General features: G+C 43.6%; 1 protein-coding gene across 2 annotated transcripts; it reads left to right on the plus strand.

Annotated features, from left to right (window-relative positions):
• The first annotated feature begins 997 nt into the window (after nt 1-997).
• Nucleotides 998-20,453, plus strand: LOC110502077 (lysine-specific demethylase RSBN1L). Of its 2 annotated transcripts, none has more exons than XM_036956097.1 (8): nt 998-1,587; nt 1,853-1,981; nt 2,169-2,851; nt 16,415-16,552; nt 16,699-16,841; nt 17,063-17,230; nt 17,345-17,453; nt 17,650-20,453. In XM_036956097.1, the coding sequence occupies exons 1-8, from the start codon at nt 1,125-1,127 to the stop codon at nt 19,423-19,425; spliced, it is 3,609 nt and encodes a 1,202-aa protein (XP_036811992.1). In that variant the 5' UTR covers nt 998-1,124; the 3' UTR covers nt 19,426-20,453. The 2 variants fall into 2 exon arrangements, with proteins under 2 accessions (XP_036811992.1, XP_036811994.1); XM_036956099.2 differs by having other exon boundaries at nt 1,093-1,572.
• Nucleotides 20,454-22,038: the final 1,585 nt, after the last annotated feature.

Here is a 22,038-nt window from a genome sequence, read left to right on the forward strand (position 1 = left end):
CAAAGAGAGACCTCAGAAAATTACAACTGGCTCAGAACAGGGCAGCACGGCTGGCCCTTAAATGTACATGGAGAGTTAACATTAATAATATGTACGTAAATCTCCCATGGCTCAAAGTGGAGGAGAGATTGACTTCATCACTACTTGTTTTTGTAAGAAGTGTTGACATGCTGAATCCACCAAGGTGTCTGCTAAACTACTAGCACACAGCTCGGACACCCCATGCATACCCCACAATCCCCAAGTAAAGAACAGACTATGAGAGGTGCACAGTACAACATAGAGCCATGACTACATGGAACTCTATTCCACATCAGGTAACTAATGCAAGCAGTAGAATCAGATTTTAAAAAATAGATTAAAATACACCTTATGGAACAGCAGGGACTTTGAAGAGACACACATACACATAAGACACACACTCTACACACGTACACATATATGTTGTATTGTAAATATGTGATAGTGGAATAGTGGCCTGAGGGAACACACTAAATGTATTGGATAAAGTGAAATGTAATGTCATGTAATACTTTTTTTTAATGTATAACTTCCTTAATGTTACTGGACCTCAGGAAGAGTAGCTACTGGGGGATACTTAATAAATACAAATACTCACATCTTTGTGGTGCAGAGGTTTAATGCACTGCATATCAGTGCTAGAGGTGTCACTACAGACCCTGGTTCAATTCCAGACTGTATCACAACTGGCCGTGTTTGGGAGTCCCATAGGGTGGCACAAATGGCCCAGTTTCTGGGTTGGGATTTGGCCGGGGTAGGCTGTCATTGTAAATAAGAATTTGTTCTTAACAGACTTGCCTAGTTATTTTAAAAAATATTCTAATGTCCTCATTTATTTCACTATCTCTCACATTGAAATACCGTTACAGTGACAATGTCCATTATATAAATGCATTGTAAGAATGTAGTTGACTTACATTGTGCATAGTGTAAATTGTATAAATGATAGCTCGATTTTCCCGCTTGCAACATGTAAACAACAGTGTTTACTGTTTTCACCCCCCGCTTCTTGTCTTCTGACGTACTACACAAGGGACCGCCCCTCCCCTGTCTCTCAGTCACGCAGCAGCTACGTGTGAGTGTAAAAAATAGAAACTTCCAAGATGGCCGAGTCCGTAGGTTCCATGCATTTCTCAGCTAATGGCAAAACAAATCCCCCAAACCCCTTGGTACCCAAAATACCGCCAGAGAGTCGACTACAGTCTACCAATGATGTCTACCCTCCACCGCCAAAGAAAGTCCGAATCGAGGAGAAGAGTTTGAAACACAATAAATTGAACGGGGACTTAGTGTGTGCAGGGGAAAAACACAACGGGAAGCAGAGTTATGGAAGCCCAGCGAAATGGAGTTTCGGCCCGGCCAAGCCGAGCAACTCCACCGCGCCAGCTCTCACACGAAAGATCTTCAAGATCAGCAACTTTCTCGCCTCTCCTGCGAAAGTGAAGAAACCGAATGAGAAACGCCACAAGGAAAAGGAGAAGAGCGCTAAAACGCAGAGTTCACTCATGGAGAAAGTGAACCCTGGGAGTTGCCATACAAAGACGGAGAACGGTGATACAGCGTGTGGTAGGGTCAACATTGTCAGTCTTTTGAATCACAGATGGAATGTAAAAAGTCATGAAAACTAGGTTTGAAATAACTAAAGCCAGCTGATAGGATTAGTTAAGCAGTGCTACTGTACAGTAGGCCTACATAATGCTACTAGGCCCAGTAGATTATAATACCACTGATTGACAGAAAGGCCTACAGTTGAGATTAAGTTTAATTAAATGTTGATGGTTCAGAATCAATGTGTTTGTTACTTAAACTGTATTCAATTTCTGTATTTTAGACCACACTGGCAAAGATGAGAGAGAGAAGAAAAAGGAGAGTGATAAAGAGAGGGACAGGGAGAAGAAGAACCACCAAGTTATGGTTGCGAATGAGAGGGAGAATGGAGAGGTGAAATCTCCCCTGAACGGTATGGATTAAAAATAAATATACAAATAAATAATGGTGAAATCATGGAGATTCAATGCCAAGTTGGCAGGTGTTCACACTGTTTTAGCTTCCCTCATAATAAATTGAGCCAAAAGCTGTGAAGTAGGTAGGTCATGCACACATCTTATTTACACCTGTTGGTTTACACTGTCTTCTCTTCCTTGCAGAATCAACAGAAAAGCCAAAAGTCAACTCGGAGGACGAGCTCCTCTTGAAAAAGCTAAAGAAAAAGAAGAAAAAGAAGCACAAAGACTGCGAGAGGGAAAGACGCAGCCGTCCCAAGATGTACCACCGCTCCAGTCAGACGGTGTGTTCTGGTATGTCTGTGGACCTGCCGGACCTGCTCAACACACCAGACAGGAGTAACTACAACACCAATAACAGTTTCTTTCACACCTTCCCAAGTCCCCATCAGGATCCTTCCAGCACCACCACTACTACCTCCGTGTCCACCTCCACTACCTCCATGGTCAGGGAGAGGTTGGGCTACGGCTCCCCCCTCCACAGTGCCCAGTCCCAGGGCATGTCAGGGCTGGAGTTTGGCCGTCTGATCCACGTGGAGCAGCAGGCCAACGGAGGAGCCTCGGTGGCCCACGCCTACTGCCAGCAGCTGGCTTGTCTCTCCCCGGCCGAGATGCAGCGCTTCGCCCAGGAATTTGTCACCCTGTCATTCAGCGAGGACCAAGCTGAAGCGGCCCACTACGTCATGGGCATCATCCATGGAGCAGCCTCCTACCTACCAGACTTTCTGGACTACTTCTCCTACAAGTTCCCCAATGCGCCGGTCAAGATGGAGGTGCTCGGGAAGAAGGATATAGAGACCACCACCATGGCCAACTTTCACACTCAGGTCAGTGGATGGATGAGAATGCTTTATATTTTTATCATCCTAAAGAATCACCACCTCAGTACCAGCCACTTACACACACTGGTGCTGATGTATATGTGTGACTTTGAAGTGCATGACTCTTCCCTAGGTTCTACTAATGTAAATCATTGACTCTTCACTAGGCTCTGCTAGTGTGACACCTTGACTCTTAAGTAGGTTTTGCTAGTGTGACTACTTGACTCTTCAGTAGGTTCTGATAGTGACTCCTTCACTCTTCTCTGTGTTTTTGTTTACTTTCAGAATCTGCATTTATATTTCCCCTCGACCAGGGACTCTTAGTCCTGTATCCTAGCAACCCTGTTTCCTTCCTCCCTGCAGATAGTTTGAAAGGTCTACTGCTCTCTATGTGAGACCACACATGGTTGAGCATTCAGCGATGCTGAAGATGAAAGGCTATCACTTACTACTTAATGTGATTCTATCATGTGAACAAACATTGCAGCGTGTTAAAGGATTATTAGTGGGCTTCAATTGCCATTAGCTATGTGAATTGGGGCATAAGACAGACACTTGCTACTGCTAGATGTTGCTGGTATGAATTAATTATTTATTCAAAACATTTTCTCAATATTAATGTATGGGTAGATGAATTCCCTTGATCAATTACATGATAAAAAGTAGCACATCTGCATGACCACAGATGGTTGAGTTCCTCACGTTTTAACCTTACGAGGTCATTCCCTCCAAGTTCCAGTTTTACAATTAAGAATAAACACACGGCAGCAGTTTGTTTTGTTACAGAGCTTGCACAGGTTTCAGAGTTGTCTCTACTAGCAGACACTATCACACGTCTGCATGAGATGTACACCGGGTTAGGTAAACAAAGCTTTTATCATTACAGTGGCATGTACCAACTCAGTGATATCTGGCAGAGAAGCATGAGTTAAATTGGGCTTTAAAAAGTACAGTTGTAAATGTAACCTCCAAAATAAAGCCTGAGTAATAGTGGTTGGATGACTGTGGGACTGGGCTTACACATGACAAACAAGAACATAATCAAATTGCGCATTTGAGGTGTTTTCCTGTTTGTATTTGCATGTGGCGTCAGGCCTCCTGAGGTAAGGCTGGTGAGAGGTTAAAGATTGTTGATTTGTGAGGTCAGTGGAGATTTGTAAACCGAATGGTGAGAGGGCAGTGTTTAATAACCCTCTAGAATCTAAGCCCTGTCTAAACCGGGGGTGGTTCTAAGCTAACATATGGAATTGTTTTAAGATTGTGATACCAACGATTATTTTGCTATTTGATTTTGAATTTTAAGACCCCTTAAGGTATATAAAAAAATTGTTTAAAAAATAAATGGTTGCATGAAACATTGAATTTGGTATTATTGCGATCAGCCAATAGAAACTCATTGAATGGCTGATTTACTATATGGAACAACCGATAGTCCCCCAAAAAATCAAAAGGAAGTTTATTCTGAAGTGTCTTTCCTATATCTGAGATAAATGAAGATCAGGAAACAATTTTTATTGTACATGTATTTATCCCCTTATTTTAGGCACTAAACAATCTCCATACTGGTATGGTACCTTCAGATGAATCTTGTGCAAAACGGAGAGCACCATCCTATTCATGAGTCTCATCTTTCAGTAGTGTTTTCATAATAGTTTGTAGGCCAACCCGTTTGAACTCTACAGACGTTTTCGTGAGAAGACCAGTTTTCGGGATGTCTCATGATCTGACAAACACCACTCTGGCTCTGCCACCTTTCACTGCAGATACAGAAGGGCGATATCAGCGGATGTGATGGATTGAGACACAGCCTATGCAAAAACGAAACGGATATTTCTAGCTTAAACAGATGGATTTATTTCTTTTATGTTAATTAGATTTCCGCGGGGGCACACATTTTAGTCTAAGGGTTTTAAAGTACCCTCCAGAGGAAGTTCCTGCTGCTATTTCAATGTCATTTCCTGTCCTAGCGAGTTTAGGTTTCACCTCCGAAGAATGACAAAGGCTACTTGTACTTATTCACAAATTGGGTGTGGGAATTTCCACGTAGTTGATAAACAACAAATAGGCAGTAGCTGTGAGTGGGTAAAATCACTGGGGAAGCCAAGCCCCCCTGACCCATAACCATATTACAACCTACAGCTGCAAGAAAAAGTTTGAACCCTTTGGAATTACCTGGATTTCTGCATTGATTACTCATAAAATGTGGTCTGATCTTCATCCAAGTCACAATAATAGACAAACACAATCTGACTAAACTAATGACACACACATTCTTATTGAAGACATTGAGTAATCATTCACAGTGCAGACTGGAAAAAGTGAACCCTTGAATTTAGTAACTTGTAGATCTTCCTTTAATAACAACCTCCACCAAATGTTTCCTGTAGCTGCTTATAGGATTTGCACAACGTTGAGGAGGAATTTTGAATCATTCCTACTAGTGATGCACCAATATGACATTTTTGGACGAAACAGATATCCGATATTTTCCTTGCCAAAAAATCCAATACCGATATTTACAATTTTTGCGCCCTTTCAAGCGTTCTAGTACAGTTAAATAGTTGACACACACAGATGCAGCGGTCTAAGGCACTGCATCTCAGTGCAAGAGGCATCACTACAGTCCCTGGTTCTATTCCAGGCTGTATCACATCCGGACGTGATTGGGAGTCCCATAGGGCGGCATACAATTGGCCCAGCGTCGTCCAGGTTTGGCTGGGGTAGGCCGTCATTGTAAATAAGAATTTGTTCTTAACTGACTTGCCTAGTTAAATGAAGGTTACACACACTATAGCTATATAGCTAGGTGTCATCTAAAATAACCCTCATTAATAAGACAGTTCTTATTTGATTAATGGTGGTGGGACCCATCTATGTGACGCTAGCCACAATAAGGATTAGCCACAATAGTGGACTTTGAGGTTAGCCTTCAAATTAAAAGTGTCATTGACAGTGATGCAAATGAACACAAATAGTAGAATTATGCCATAATTGAATAGATCATGCTAAGACAATAATTTGCTAATTTGACAATCTGTTGAAATCACACAATCTATTATACTTTAGAATTGCATTGTGGGGCATACTTATTTCACTGTACTTTTTACCTATGGATTGTGGATCAATGACATGGGGTATCAGTCTACTCAGTGACACCCAGAGAACATTAGCATCATAGCTCTTATTGTGGGGCCCTGAAACAACTGTGAATTGAAACACATTTATTGTCAACTTGTTCTGTTGAACACTATTCCAGAGGAAAAACAATACTGCGTGGATGTTTTGAAGTCTGATAACTCTGAGGATGACGTTGGGAAAAAATAGCTTGGGTATTGAGTAGACTGTTACCCCTTTTCATTGATCCCCAATCCTTAGGTAAAGCTGTACAGTGCAATATGAATGTCAATACACACAATAGGCTTACTGGGGAGGTGATTTCACACAGTCACAGTTCCGCGATAAGAGCTACAACGCTAATATTTGCGTGAACTCTTCACAGTTGTGTTCTGTTGGTGTCACTGAGTAGACTGATACCCAATTTTATTGCTTCACATTCCTACCTTGTTTAACGTTATCTAGTATAAATATGGCATGATTCCACTAATTGTAACCTTCTGCATCACTTTCAAACAGGTACTTGTATTTTGAAAGGCAGAGTGCAAATTGCGCTATTATGCCTAATTCTTCTTCTGGTTAGCTTCACAACACATGACCTGGTCAGGTCGAGCCTCACTAGCCAGATGAAGCTAGCTGGCTGCTTATAACGTTAGCTTTGGGCTACAAGGTTAAGTAGCTGGCTAGCTATTCATTTTCATGAACTAAAGTCAAATTTCAATAGGTGAACAACAAGTGGATACCTAGCTAATATTTACTCACAAGGATTCCTATGTCATTGCTAAGAATAGTGAAAATGACTGCAGGTTTTGCTGGTCGTTGTTTTCAGGCTGGTTGTATTGGTGTTAGCTAGGTACCAAGCTAAATAAAGCTAGCTACCCCAGAAGTTGTGGTCGAAGAAATTATGCTTTATTACCAACGCGGTATTGTAAACACATCGTTCGTGGCCGGTGTTTGCTTGTTTGCAGACTTTTTTGTACAGCTTTGACAGTGCTACTGATAGTAGTGGTTGCGCTTGGCTTGCACATGCAAATTCAGAACACACAATCTGTGTTATTTGACGTGTCAAATTAAAAGCTTATTTAACGCGTCAAATAGTGTTATTGTCAAATAGTGTTATTTGTCATATCTTTTTTGACACGCAAAGACCCAAACGGCGTTCCATAGTATGTCGTGAAGCAAATAGCAGTGGCGCTATTACTGTGTAACTCCGGTAGGGCAACATCTGAACAATAGTGCACTTGGTAACGTTAGTATGTACCGGTGCTCAACTAGTCGTGAAAACCAACATCACCCACAAATGACTGCTCGATCCACACAGCAAACGTGGGCTAGGTTAGGAATGCTGTGTTTTACGTGATGTCATTACGTCATGTTACGTTATATAGGTATGCTCCTTTGACATTGGTTTTTCACATCAGCGTTTACTTCCGGCGCCGACAGAGATGGCCGCCTCGCTTCGCGTTCCTAGGAAACTATGCAGTTTTTTGTTTTTTTACGTGTTATTTCTTACATTAGTACCCCAGGTCATCTTAGGTTTCATTACATACAGTCGAGAAGAACTACTGAATATAAGATCAGCATCAACTCACCATCAGTACGACCAAGAATATGTTTTTCGCGACGCGGATCCTGTGTTCTGCCTTACAAACAGGACAACGGAGTGGATCCTATGCAGCGACCCAAAAAAACGACTCCGAAAGAGAGGGAAACGAGGCGGTCTTCTGGTCAGACTCCGGAGACGGGCACAGCGCGCACCACTCCCTAGCATTCTTCTTGCCAATGTCCAGTCTCTTGACAACAAGGTTGATGAAATCCGAGCAAGGGTAGCATTCCAGAGGGACATCAGAGACTGTAACGTTCTTTGCTTCACGGAAACGTGGCTTACTGGAGAGACGCTATCCGAAGCGGTGCAGCCAACAGGTTTCTCCACGCATCGCGCAGACAGGAAAAAACATCTTTCTGGTAAAAAGAGGGGCGGGGGCGTATGCCTTATGACTAACGTGACATGGTGCGATGAAAGAAACATACAGGAACTCAAATCCTTCTGTTCACCTGATTTAGAATTCCTCACAATCAAATGTAGACCGCATTATCTACCAAGAGAATTCTCTTCGATTATAATCACAGCCGTATATATCCCCCCCCAAGCAGACACATCGATGGCTCTGAACAAACTTTATTTAACTCTCTGCAAACTGGAAACAATTTATCCGGAGGCTGCATTCATTGTAGCTGGGGATTTTAACAAGGCTAATCTGAAAACAAGACTCCCCAAATTTTATCAGCATATCGATTGCGCAACCAGGGGAGGAAAGACCTTGGACCATTGTTACTCTAACTTCCGCGACGCATATAAGGCCCTGCCCCGCCCCCCTTTCGGAAAAGCTGACCACGACTCCATTTTGTTGATCCCTGCCTACAGACAGAAACTAAAACAAGAGGCTCCCACGCTGAGGTCTGTCCAACGCTGGTCCGACCAAGCTGACTCCACACTCCAAGACTGCTTCCATCACGTGGACTGGGAGATGTTTCGTATTGCGTCAGATAACAACATTGACGAATACGCTGATTCGGTGTGCGAGTTCATTAGAACGTGCGTTGAAGATGTCGTTCCCATAGCAACGATTAAAACATTCCCTAACCAGAAACCGTGGATTGATGGCAGCATTCGTGTGAAACTGAAAGCGCGAACCACTGCTTTTAATCAGGGCAAGGTGTCTGGTAACATGACCGAATACAAACAGTGCAGCTATTCCCTCCGCAAGGCTATCAAACAAGCTAAGCGCCAGTACAGAGACAAAGTAGAATCTCAATTCAACGGCTCAGACACAAGAGGCATGTGGCAGGGTCTACAGTCAATCACGGACTACAGGAAGAAACCCAGCCCAGTCACGGACCAGGATGTCTTGCTCCCAGGCAGACTAAATAACTTTTTTGCCCGCTTTGAGGACAATACAGTGCCACTGACACGGCCTGCAACGAAAACATGCGGTCTCTCCTTCACTGCAGCCGAGGTGAGTAAGACATTTAAACGTGTTAACCCTCGCAAGGCTGCAGGCCCAGATGGCATCCCCAGCCGCGCCCTCAGAGCATGCGCAGACCAGCTGGCCGGTGTGTTTACGGACATATTCAATCAATCCCTATACCAGTCTGCTGTTCCCACATGCTTCAAGAGGGCCACCATTGTTCCTGTTCCCAAGAAAGCTAAGGTAACTGAGCTAAATGACTACCGCCCCGTAGCACTCACATCCGTCATCATGAAGTGCTTTGAGAGACTAGTCAAGGACCATATCACCTCCACCCTACCTGACACCCTAGACCCACTCCAATTTGCTTACCGCCCAAATAGGTCCACAGACGATGCAATCTCAACCACACTGCACACTGCCCTAACCCATCTGGACAAGAGGAATACCTATGTGAGAATGCTGTTCATCGACTACAGCTCGGCATTCAACACCATAGTACCCTCCAAGCTCGTCATCAAGCTCGAGACCCTGGGTCTCGACCCCGCCCTGTGCAACTGGGTACTGGACTTCCTGACGGGCCGCCCCCAGGTGGTGAGGGTAGGCAACAACATCTCCTCCCCGCTGATCCTCAACACTGGGGCCCCACAAGGTTGCGTTCTGAGCCCTCTCCTGTACTCCCTGTTCACCCACGACTGCGTGGCCACGCACGCCTCCAACTCAATCATCAAGTTTGCGGACGACACAACAGTGGTAGGCTTGATTACCAACAACGATGAGACGGCCTACAGGGAGGAGGTGAGGGCCCTCGGAGTGTGGTGTCAGGAAAACAACCTCACACTTAACGTCAACAAAACTAAGGAGATGATTGTGGACTTCAGGAAACAGCAGAGGGAACACCCCCCTATCCACATCGATGGAACAGTAGTGGAGAGGGTAGCAAGTTTTAAGTTCCTCGGCATACACATCACAGACAAACTGAATTGGTCCACTCACACAGACAGCATCGTGAAGAAGGCGCAGCAGCGCCTCTTCAACCTCAGGAGGCTGAAGAAATTCGGCTTGTCACCAAAAGCACTCACAAACTTCTACAGATGCACAATCGAGAGCATCCTGGCGGGCTGTATCACCGCCTGGTATGGCAACTGCACCGCCCTCAACCGTAAGGCTCTCCAGAGGGTAGTGAGGTCTGCACAACGCATCACCGGGGGCAAACTACCTGCCCTCCAGGACACCTACACCACCCGATGTCACAGGAAGGCCATAAAGATCATCAAGGACATCAACCACCCGAGCCACTGCCTGTTCACCCCGCTATCATCCAGAAGGCGAGGTCAGTACAGGTGCATCAAAGCTGGGACCGAGAGACTGAAAAACAGCTTCTATCTCAAGGCCATCAGACTGTTAAACAGCCACCACTAACACTGAGTGGCTGCTGCCAACACACTGACACTGACTCAACTCCAGCCACTTTAATAATGGGAATTGATGGGAAATGATGTAAATATATCACTAGCCACTTTAAACAATGCTACCTTATATAAATGTTACTTACCCTACATTATTCATCTCATATGCATACGTATATACTGTACTCTATATCATCGACTGTATCCTTATGTAATACATGTATCACTAGCCACTTTATACTATACTATGCCACTTTGTTTACATACTCATCTCATTTGTACATACTGTACCCGATACCATCTACTGTATCTTGCCTATGCTGCTCTGTACCATCACTCATTCATATATCCTTATGTACATATTCTTTATCCCCTTACACTGTGTACAAGACAGTAGTTTTGGAATTGTTAGTTAGATTACTTGTTATTACTGCATTGTCGGAACTAGAAGCACAAGCATTTCGCTACACTCGCATTAACATCTGCTAACCATGTGTATGTGACAAATAAAATTTGATTTGATTTGATTTGATTTAACTAGACATTGTGCCGATATCAATGTTGGCATTTTTAGTTAATATCGGCCAATTCCGATATGTTCACTGATATATTGTGCGTTTCTAATTCCTACCCTCAAATCTGTTTCAGTTCATCAATATTTCTGGGTTGTCTTTATTGCACAGCCCTCTTCAGGTCACGCCACAGCATTTCAATTGGGTTAAGGTCAGGACTCTAACTTGGCCATTCCAAAACACAAATTTTCAGCCATTCTTTAGTTGATTTACTTTTGTGCTTTGGGTCATTGTGTTGTTGCATCACCCAACCTCTCTTAAGCTTGAAGTCATATACTGCTCCCCTGACATTCTCCTATAAAATGTATTGATACACTTTTGAATTCATTGTTCCCTCAATAATTGCAAGGGGTCCAGGCCCTGAGGCAGCAAAGCAGCCCCAAACCATGATGCTCCCTCCACCATGCTTCACAGTTGGGATGAGGTGTTGGTGTGCAATGCCCTTTTTCCTCCACACATAGCTTTGTGGCTTTTTCCCAAAAAGTTCAATTTTTTTCTCATCTGTCCACAGCACATTTTCCCAGAAGTGTTGTGAAACATCTAGGTGGTCGGTCTTGGGCAAACCTGAGACGTGCCGCAATGTCTTTTTTTAGACAGCAGTGGTTTCCTTCGTTGTGGCCTTTCATGAACACCATTGTTGTTCAATGTTTTTCTGATAGTGGACACATGAACACAGATTTCCATTGTTATAGAGTTTTCTGAAAGTCTTTTTCTGTTACCCTTTGGTTATTTCTCACGTCTTTCATGATTGCCTTTTTTTGCTCTTGGAGTGATCTTTGCAGGAGACCCACTCCTAGGTAGAGTAGCAACAGTCCTAAATCTTTTCCATTTGTAGACAATTTGTCTTACCGTGGAATGATGTTGACCAAGGTCTTTAGCAATGCTTTTGTAACCCTTTTCAGCTTCGTGCATCTCTATAATGTTGTTGGGATGGAGGCATGGTTCACACTAACCAATCTTTCTGGAGAAGAACAGATTTGTCAGTAACCAGGCTTTGTGTGCCTTTATTTTAAAGGGCAGGGCACCTGTGCAACCCACACCTCCAATCTCATCTTAATTGAAACACCTGACTCCAAATAGCTTTTGGAGAAGTCGTTAACACAGAGGTTCACTCACTTTTTCCATTCTGCATTGTGAATAATTACTCAATGTCTTCAATAGAAATGTGAAAAGTACAACTATTTGTGTGTTATTAGTTTAGTCATATTGTGTTTGTCTATTATTGTGACTTAGATGATCAGACCACATTTTGAGTAATCAATGCAGAAATCCAGGTAATTCCAAAGGGTTCACAAACCTTTTCTTGCAACTATATGTCAAATCAAATCAAATTTTATTCGTCACATGTGCCGGATAAAACAGTGAAATGCTTACTTATGAACCCTTAACCAACAATGCAGTTAAAAAATATATGGATAAGAATAAGAAATCTAAGTAACAAGTAATTAAAGAGCAGCAGTAAAATAACAATAGTGAGACTATATAGGGGTACAGAGTATGTGCGGAGGCACCGGTTAGTTGAAGTAATATGTACATGTAGGTAAAGTTATTAAAGTGACTATTAGTGGTGTAACGGACCGTAGTTGATCCGTACGGATCACCCCCCCACGGTTTAGCATGCATGTGAACCGCGGATCAATTGCAAAGTTTAACCATCATAGTGTGACATACAGTTTTACTACCGCTGTTACTTTTTAAAGTAGTAATTCCCTAAATCTCGATGCAGAGTTGCAGTGAAAAGATAGACAAGACAGATGCGTGCTGTGTTTTGCTCTGAAGCCTGAAGGTTGATTTGATATTTTTTTTAAAGCAGTTGTGTGTACTGTTCACGTGAACGGGGCATGTTAAATCAATCCTGAATGACGAGCTTTAAACATCCCAAGGAGCACCGTGCAAGCGATAATATTGAAATGGAAGGAGTATCAGACCTGGCCGTCCCTCTAAACTTTCAGCTCATACAAGGAGAAGACTGATCAGAGATGCAGCCAAGAGGCCCATGATCACTCTGGATGAACTGCAGAGATCTACAGCTGAGGTGGGAGACTCTGTCCATAGGACAACAATCAGTTGCATATTGCACAAATCTGGCCTTTATGGAAGAGTGGCAAGAAGAAAGCCATTTCTTAAAGATATCCATAAAAAGTGTTGTTTAAAGTTTGCCACAAGCCACCTGGGAGACACACCAAACATGTGGAAGAAGGTGCTCTGGTCAGATGAAACCAAAATTGAACTTTTTGGCAACAATGCAAAACGTTATGTTTGGCGTAAAAGCAACACAGCTGAACACACCATCCCCACTGTCAAACATGGTGGTGGCAGCATCATGGTTTGGGCCTGCTTTTCTTCAGCGGAGACAGGGAAGATGGTTAAAATTGATGGGAAGATGGATGGAGCCAAATACAGGACCATTCTGGAAGAAAACCTGATGGAGTCTGCAAAAGACCTGAGACTGGGACGGAGATTTGTCTTCCAACAAGACAATGATCCAAAACATAAAGCAACATCTACAATGGAATGGTTAAAAAATAAACATATCCAGGTGTTAGAATGGCCAAGTCAAAGTCCAGACCTGAATCCAATCGAGAATCTGTGGAAAGAACTGAAAACTGCTGTTCACAAATGCTCTCCATCCAACCTCACTGAGCTCGAGCTATTTTGCAAGGAGGAATGGGAAAAAATTTCAGTGTCTCGATGTGCAAAACTGATAGAGACATACCCCAAGCGACTTACAGCTGTAATCACAGCAAAAGGTGGCGCTACAAAGTATTAACTTAAGGGGGCTGAATAATTTTGCACGCCCAATTTTTCAGTTTTTGATTTGTTAAAAAAGTTTGAAATATCCAATAAATGTTGTTCCACTTCATGATTGTGTCCCACTTGTTGTTGTTTCTTCACAAAAAAATACAGTTTTATATCTTTGTTTGAAGCCTGAAATGTGGCAAAAGGTCACAAAGTTCAAGGGGGCCGAATACTTTCGCAAGGCACTGTAAGTTGCTAGCTAGCATTAAACTTATCTTATAAAAAACAATCAATCATAATCACTAGTTAACTAAACATGGTTGATGATATTACTAGATATTATCTAGCGTGTCCTGCGTTGCATATAATCTGACTAAGCATACAAGTATCTGACTGAGCGGTGGTAGGCAGAAGCAGGCGCGTAAACATTCATTCAAACAGCACTTTTGTGCGTTTTGCCAGCTCTTCGTTGTGCGTCAAGCATTGCGCTGTTTATGACTTCAAGCCTGTCAACTCCCGAGATGAAGCTGGTGTAACCGAAGTGAAATGGCTAGCTAGTTAGTGCCCGCTAATAGCGTTTCAAACGTCACTCGCTCTGAGCCTTCTAGTAGTTGTTCCCCTTGCTCTGCATGGGTAACGCTGCTTCGATGGTGGCTGTTGTCGTTGTGTTGCTGGTTTGAGCCCAGGGAGGAGCGAGGAGAGGGACGGAAGCTATACTGTTACACTGGCAATACTAAAGTGCCTATAAAAACATCCAATAGTCAAAGGTTAATGAAATACAAATGGTATAGAGGCAAATAGTCCTATAATTCCTATAATAACTACAACCTAAAACTTCTTACCTGGGAATATTGAAGACTCATGTTAAAAGGAACCACCAGCTTTCATATGTTCTGAGCAAGGAACTGAAACGTTAGCTTTCTTACATAGCACATATTGCACTTTTACTTTCTTCTCCAACACTTTGTTTTTGCATTATTTTAACCAAATTGAACATGTTTCATTATTTACTTGAGGCTAAATTGATTGTATTGATGTATTATATTAAGTTAAAATAAGTGTTCATTCAGTATTGTTGTAATTGTCATTATTACAAATAAATAAATAAAAATCGTCCGATTAATCGGTATCGGCTTTTTTTTGGGTCCTCCAATAATCGGTATCGGCGTTGAAAAATCATGTTCGGTCGACCTCTAAAAGAGAGTAAGACAAAATGAGTGGAATGCATATTGCAACCACGTCAAAGGAATCCCCCTCCACCTACAGTCCTATTTCAAGGTCGATCAAGGAAGTGAGTAATAGACATTGCCACATATTACACAGTGACCTCGGCTTTGGTCATGCATTGGTCATGCGTTTTACACTGCTGCTACTAGCTGTCTATTATCTATGCATAGTCACTTTACAAATTACCTCAACTAACCTGTACCCCCGCACATTGACTCGGTACCGCTCCCCACTGTATATAGCCTCGTTATTGTTATGTAATTTTCTGATTCCTTTTTTAAAAACTTCCGTTTATTAAGTATTTTCTTAACTCTATTTCTTGAACTGCAAGCATTTCACGGTAAGGTTGTATTCGGTGCATAGGGATAAAGATAAATTACTTGTCCAAAGAGAGACATTGGATAGACCGCTTGGCCACTCTTGCCCCAGCAGGCCTTAATGAGGAGAGTCATTTTTCTTGTTTTTTTGTGGTAGGTTATAAATAGGCTGAACATTTAGGTAATGACATAATAGAAATAAATTGTCTGTCTTTTATTTGATTCTCATGTTTCCCCCACAGCTCCCTCTGCTGGGATCTCTTGATTGGGCCAATACTGACTGTGAATTTGAAATTATGCCCACCTGTGTGGTATTGTTGTTGTGACATTAATTTCCATTGCCTTGCACACTGAAGTAACGTGCTCAGGGCCCTCATACCACCCTCATGGAGTCTGTTTCTGACCGTTTGAGCAGACACATGTACATTTGTGGCCTGCTGGAGGTCATTTTGCAGGGCTCTGGCAGTGCTCCTCCTGCTCCTCCTTGCACAAAGGCGGAGGTAGCGGTCCTGCTGCTGGGTTGTTGCCCTCCTACGGCCTCCTCCACGTCTCCTGATGTACTGGCCTGTCTCCTGGTAGCGCCTCTATGCTCTGGTCACTACGCTGAGAGACACAGCAAACCTTCTTGCCACATCTCGCATTGATGTGCCATCCTGGATGAGCTGCACTACCTGAGCCACTTGTGTGGGTTGTAGACTCTGTCTCATGCTACCACTAGAGTGAAAGCACCAATCAGCATTCAAAAGTGACCAAAACATCAGCCAGGAAGCATAGGAACTGAGAAGTGGTCTGTGGTCCCCACCTGCAGAACCACTCCTTTATTGGGGGTGTCTTGCTAAATGCCTATAATTTCCACCTGTTGTCTATTGTCAATCAGTGTTGCTTCCTAAGTGGACAGTTTGATTTCACAGAAGTGTGATTGACTTGGAGTTACATTGTGTTGTTTAAGTGTTTTTTGAGCAGTGTATTTAGCTAATGAATGATTGGTCAATATGCATCTAACTTATAGCCTCTGTCTTCAAGGGAAAATGCACTCAAACTATCTTTTGGTATTTTTTTTTATTAGGCCACTGTTGATACAATCCCAAAATATTTTTCATGTCAGCAGCTAAGTTTTTTTTTAAAGATATTTTTGCCTTTTATGAAGCAGAATGTCACAAGCTACATAATCATGGTAATGCAAAAATATTCTAACCTGTTTCTCCCGTGTCTCTGCCGCCAGGTGAAGCGTACCTACTCCCAGGGGACGTACCGTGCTGGGGCCATGCGGCAGGTCAGCCTGGTGGGGGCCGTAGACGAGGAGGTGGGAGACTACTTCCCCGAGTTCATCAACATGCTGGAGGAATCTCCCTTCCTAGAGGTTGGTTTAGAGTGTGTGTCTGAGAGAGTGTTTGTGTAATTTCATCAGCACTGTGGTATTATACTTTTGTTTATTTGCACATAAAATAAACTGAAATAACAGAAATAAATATATACCAGTAAATAAGCTTATGTGTGTGGTCCCAGCGTACCCTGCCCTGGGGCACGTTCTCCAGCCTGCGCCTGCGGAGCCCCACAGAGAGTGACGACGGACCCATCATGTGGGTCAGACCAGGGGAACAGATGATCCCTGTGGCTGACATTCCAAAGTCCCCCTTCAAGAGAAAGAGGTACATTGCTTGGTTTAGTTTGGCATGGTTGTTTGTCCACCATTGTGAGAAGATTGCTGTAGGTCTAAGTTTGCTAGGGACAAGAACCAAGTCATTGCAGCAAGCCACCAACATGACATAAGACATTCAATTTAATGAAGCAGTCTGTGGTATCCTCATGCCACATCCTATGGCATTTAGCTTTTACTTTAAAAATGCATTTACATTTCCCTCTGTTCCAGGTCGACCAATGAGATCAAGAACCTGCAGTACCTGCCACGGGCCAGCGAGCCCAGGGAGATGCTATTTGAGGACCGGACCAGAGCCCACGCCGACCACATCGGACAGGGCTTCGAGAGACAGACCACCGCCGCCGTGGGGGTGCTCAAGGCCGTGCGCTGCGGAGAGGGGTGGGTACACATCTGGTCTCTGTTGCCCTGACCTAACCCCCTTCCCTACCTGTACACACCGGAGTTCCTCTTTATGACAGTCTCTCCCTCTCCACTGTCTCTCTCTCTCTGTAGTGATGCTCCTGCCAGGGTAACCAAAGACGTGGTGTGTTTCCACGCTGGAGATTTCCCAGAGGTGGTCCAGAGGCTCCAGCTAGACCTGTACGAACCACCCCTCTCACAGGTACGTCTGAGATCAATGGATTCTACATGGATCCTCAGAACAGATTATTAACCAATGATTGTGTGTGAATGGTGGCTTTAACCAACAAAATGATCTCCTCTACTGCCTTTTCCTCTCCCTCCTCCCATTCTCCTCTCCTCCCTCCTACTCTCCTCTCCCTCCCATTCTCCTTTCCTCCCACTCTCCCCCTCCGTAGTGTGTGCAGTGGATAGATGATGCCAAGCTGAACCAGCTAAGGAGAGAGGGCATCCGCTACGCCCGTATCCAACTCTACCACGACGACATCTACTTCATCCCCAGGGGAGTGGTGCACCAGTTCAAGACTGTGTCTGCTGTCTGCAGCCTGGCCTGGCACATCCGCCTCAGACAATACCACCTGGACCAAGAGAGGGAGGAAGAGAGCTGTACTTCTACAAGGGCAACAAGTCAAGTCATAGAGGAGGAGGAGGAAGAAACAGAGGAGAGTGAGGAGGAGTGGGGGAAAGAGGAGGACACTCTTACACAGCCACGGACGCAGGTGAAGACTGAGGAAGAGGGAGGAGAACGAACACCCGTACTGGAGCCGCCACTAGTTTGCAAGGAGGAAGACGACACAGAGGAAGAGAAGGGAGGGGAGAGAGGAGGCTGTACACCTACACTGACATCACCTTTGGTCAAGGAGGAGAGAGTGGAAGGAAACCCACTCACAGAGACACTACTGGAAGTCAAGGAGAGAAAGGAGGTTGACGAGCATCACAAGATCGAAAAGATGGAGAGAAAAGGAGCAAGAGATGTCAGCACATCCACACAGATGGCACCACAAGTGCAGATGGAGGGAGAGAGAGATGGAGAAGATATGGAACTCTCGAAGGCATCACAGCATGCTGGGATAAAGAGAGAGGAGGAAGAAAGACACCACAGGACACCTCCACAAGTCCAGAAAGAAAGAGAGAGGGGAAAGGATGGTAGCACAGCCACACAAACACCACCAGTCAAGAAAGGGAAGGGGAAAGATTTGGAGAAAGATGGAAAAGAGAGGGAGAAAGAGGAGAGGGTGAAAGATAAGGAGAGGGTGAAAGAGAAGGAGAAAGTGGAGAGGATGAAAGAGAAGGAGAAAGTGAAAGAGGAGCGGGAGAAAGATAAGAAAGAGAGGGTTAAAGATAAGGACAGAGAAAGGGAGAGAGGGAAAGATGGAGAGAAGGTGAAGGGGAAAGATGAGAGTGTGATGGAAAGCACCACACAAACACAGACATCTCCACCCATTAGGAAAAAGGAGGATGAGGAGAGGAAACACACACACCCATCCCAACACGCCCAGAGGGAGGAGAAGGGAATGAGAGAGGCAGACACAGCCTCAAAGACACAACCTCAAATCAAAAAGGAGCGAGACCGGGACAGAGGTGGTAGTAGTACACAGACACAGTCTCACACACGGCTAGAGAGAGAGGAGGGCAGAGAGAGCAGCACACATGGACATAAACCCTCACATGGAAAGAAGGAGAGAAATGGTTACAGGGAGGGGAAAGAGGGTAACCCATCCATACACACTTCACACACCAAGCCAGGGAGAGAGGAGGATGGAAAGGCTGTCACTTCTAGAAATACACCGTCTCATGTGAAGAAGGAGGGGAAGAGGGATAGAGGGGTCAACCATAAGGAGGAAAGGAAGAAACCGCCCCCTGCCCCTAGCTGCCCCCCCTCGGACCACAAACCCCCACGGACGCTTGTAACCTTTGACCTCTTTAAGCCTATGGAGGCATTTCAAGCCCCGCCCCTCTCCCTGACAGACAAGTCTCACCACCACAGCGACTGTCGAGGTGCTCTCTCCAAGTCCGAGAGCCGGACGCTAGCACCCTCTAAAGGACCAAAAGTAAAGGACACAACACAGACCAAACCTACAGTTCCTTTCCAGGACACACGGCCGCAGCACTCCCTAAAACACCCCATGAAACCACACACCACACACGCACAGCAGAAAGCCTTTTTATTATGAATGTGTAGTTTTCTCTCTCTTACTTAGTCTGCTCCCAGATCTGTTGCTGCTTCAGCCATACTATCATTGTCATGTCATAGTACATATACAGAGGAGTTGAATTGGCTAAAGCACATACAGATCTGGGACCTAACCCTGTTTGAAAACTTTGGAAATCCTTTTCTTTCCTCCATTCCTTGAAGTAATCACTGATCTAACACAGTTGGGTAGGTAAACGCAAATTTTCCACCACGTAGCTAATACCAATAGTCATGCCAGCATCAGATCTGAGGACGGATGCATTTCATAGCATCCGAAGAGGGCTAAAGTAAGAATTTACGCTAAGTAGCTCACTTTCCGTTTGTTAGTGAATGTACGTAGTAGGTTCTTTATATGAAAACCGTTGTGACCTGTGCACTACTTAGCTACACTATTCTCTTAAAGCACCTACTCTAGGTACTATACAACTCAGTCCCAAAACAGCCCCTTGGTTCCTTTGTCTTCTCCTAGCCTTTCCTACTTTGAAGTTTGCAGATCTGACAGGACCAGATTGGTGTACTTTGGCAATATGGTTCCCCATCTAGACAGAATTTCCTTAGTCTACACTAGACTATACAGAAGGGGGTAGTAGGGGATAGGCGTCTATTTTAAATAGAGAACTAGTCTGCCTGTATGCTATGGGGAGCTTCTACCACGTTCCTTATACCTATCCAGGCACTTCAGTTCTGCCAACACAGAAGGGCTCAGAGCGAGGGGTTGTTTTTGGACCAGGCTTACATGTATGATTCAATACAGGGCTGTAAATGATACGTACCGAATCTGTACAGTATGGATGTACTAGTACTGATGTGAGAAAATGTATACAGAAATGCATATATTTTTTGTAAGACAAGTTTTATTTTCCATAGAACTTATTTATCATTTTATGTATTTTTTTGTTCAGATGTATGTGAGAAACTCTTGTAAATACCTTTTATTCCTAAAATTAAGACTTGGTAGTGTGATTTATACTTTGACCAGAACCTCTCAATAAAAGGTTCCTAATATTACAACGGCCTCTTATTCATTGTGCGCATTCTCATCTGACCAAGTTGAAAACTGAATTGACCTTGGCCTTTCTAGGGAGTTTTCCTAGCCACCGTGCTTCTACACCTGCATTGCTTGCTGTTTGGGGTTTTAGGCTGGGTTTCTGTACAGCACTTTGAGATATCAGCTGATGTACGAAGGGCTATATAAATTGATTTGATTTGATTTGATTGACCCCAGCTCTGATCACACACTCACTGAATCCAGCAATCATCAAACTAGTGTAGTTTGATTTTTAATGCACATGTCTGTTAAAGGACAATTCCACCACTTTTCAACCTAATTTTCATTATCTCCAGCATCAACATATGCAAAAACGGTGCATTTCTATGTTTTGTTGAAAAAAAAGATAAAGTTGAAAAGTTATGAGTTTTTTGGTGATTTGGGTAGCAAGAAAATCCACTCGCTTGGGATAGAAACTCGATCCTACCCTGTGTTGTCACAGAGAATCATTTTCCCCCTTATCTTTTTAACCACATATCATAGAAACGTGCTGTTTTCACATATGTAGACACTGGTTTGGTGCTGGAGATTATGAATATGCGGTTGAAAAGTGGCAGAATTGCCCTTTAACCTTGTACAACCAACCGGAAATCTCATTCTGTTTCACTATGCAGATGGCGCCGCAGTAAAAAGTCTAGCAAAAAGAAAGTTAGACGCACAAATATCATACCCCTGCAAAATGCTAACCTTACTGTCATGGTGAGAGGTTAGCATGCCTTGGAGGTATAATATTTGTGCGTCTTAACTTTCATTATTCACGATTGATTCAGGACTGTCTGTAATCATGGCAGAATCAACATGACTGTAGAGGTGTTTAGGAACATATTCTATTCTTATTTACAATAAAAGGGACTCCAAAATGACAATATTTACCATGAATTTCTATTGGGCACAAAATTATCTAAAACAAACAGCAAATGTATCCAACACATTTGTAGAGTCACAAGCTTGATGTAATCATTGCGTGCTAGGAATATGGGACCAAATACTATACTTTGACTACATATAAGTGAATTTTGTCCCAATACTTTTGGTCCCCTAAAATGGGGGGACTATGTACAAAAAGTGCTGGAATTTCTAAACGGTTCACCCAATGTGAAAATTCTCTCTGGTTAAAGTGGACAGTCTGCACTTTAATATCGTAGTCATTGTATCATTTAAAATCCAAAGTGCTGGAGTACAGAGCCAAAACAACACAAATTGTGTCACTGTCCCAATACTTTTGGAGCTCACCATACATTTAAAGTGAAACTCCCAACACATAACATGGGCCCAACAGACAAAGCCATGGCCAGGAACATCCAAGATCCCCTTCAGTGTCTGCAGATCTGATGGAACCTGATAGGTGTAAGGCTGCCGACAATGGGATTTTGTGTCTGAGAATTTCAGTTTGCTTTTTCAATGGGAGTCATCTGTTCTCCGATGAATGACAACGGATGGTGATTCTCTGACAAAAAAGGCACAAATGGTCCGTCTTTTGGCAGACAAACTTGTCCGAAAATAGTTGACTTGAGTAGATCTACATCATAGGCTCTATACGATTTC

This window comes from Oncorhynchus mykiss, chromosome 2, assembly GCF_057628025.1.
Source record: "Oncorhynchus mykiss isolate SJ-2025 chromosome 2, ASM5762802v1, whole genome shotgun sequence".
Lineage (NCBI taxonomy): Eukaryota > Metazoa > Chordata > Actinopteri > Salmoniformes > Salmonidae > Oncorhynchus > Oncorhynchus mykiss.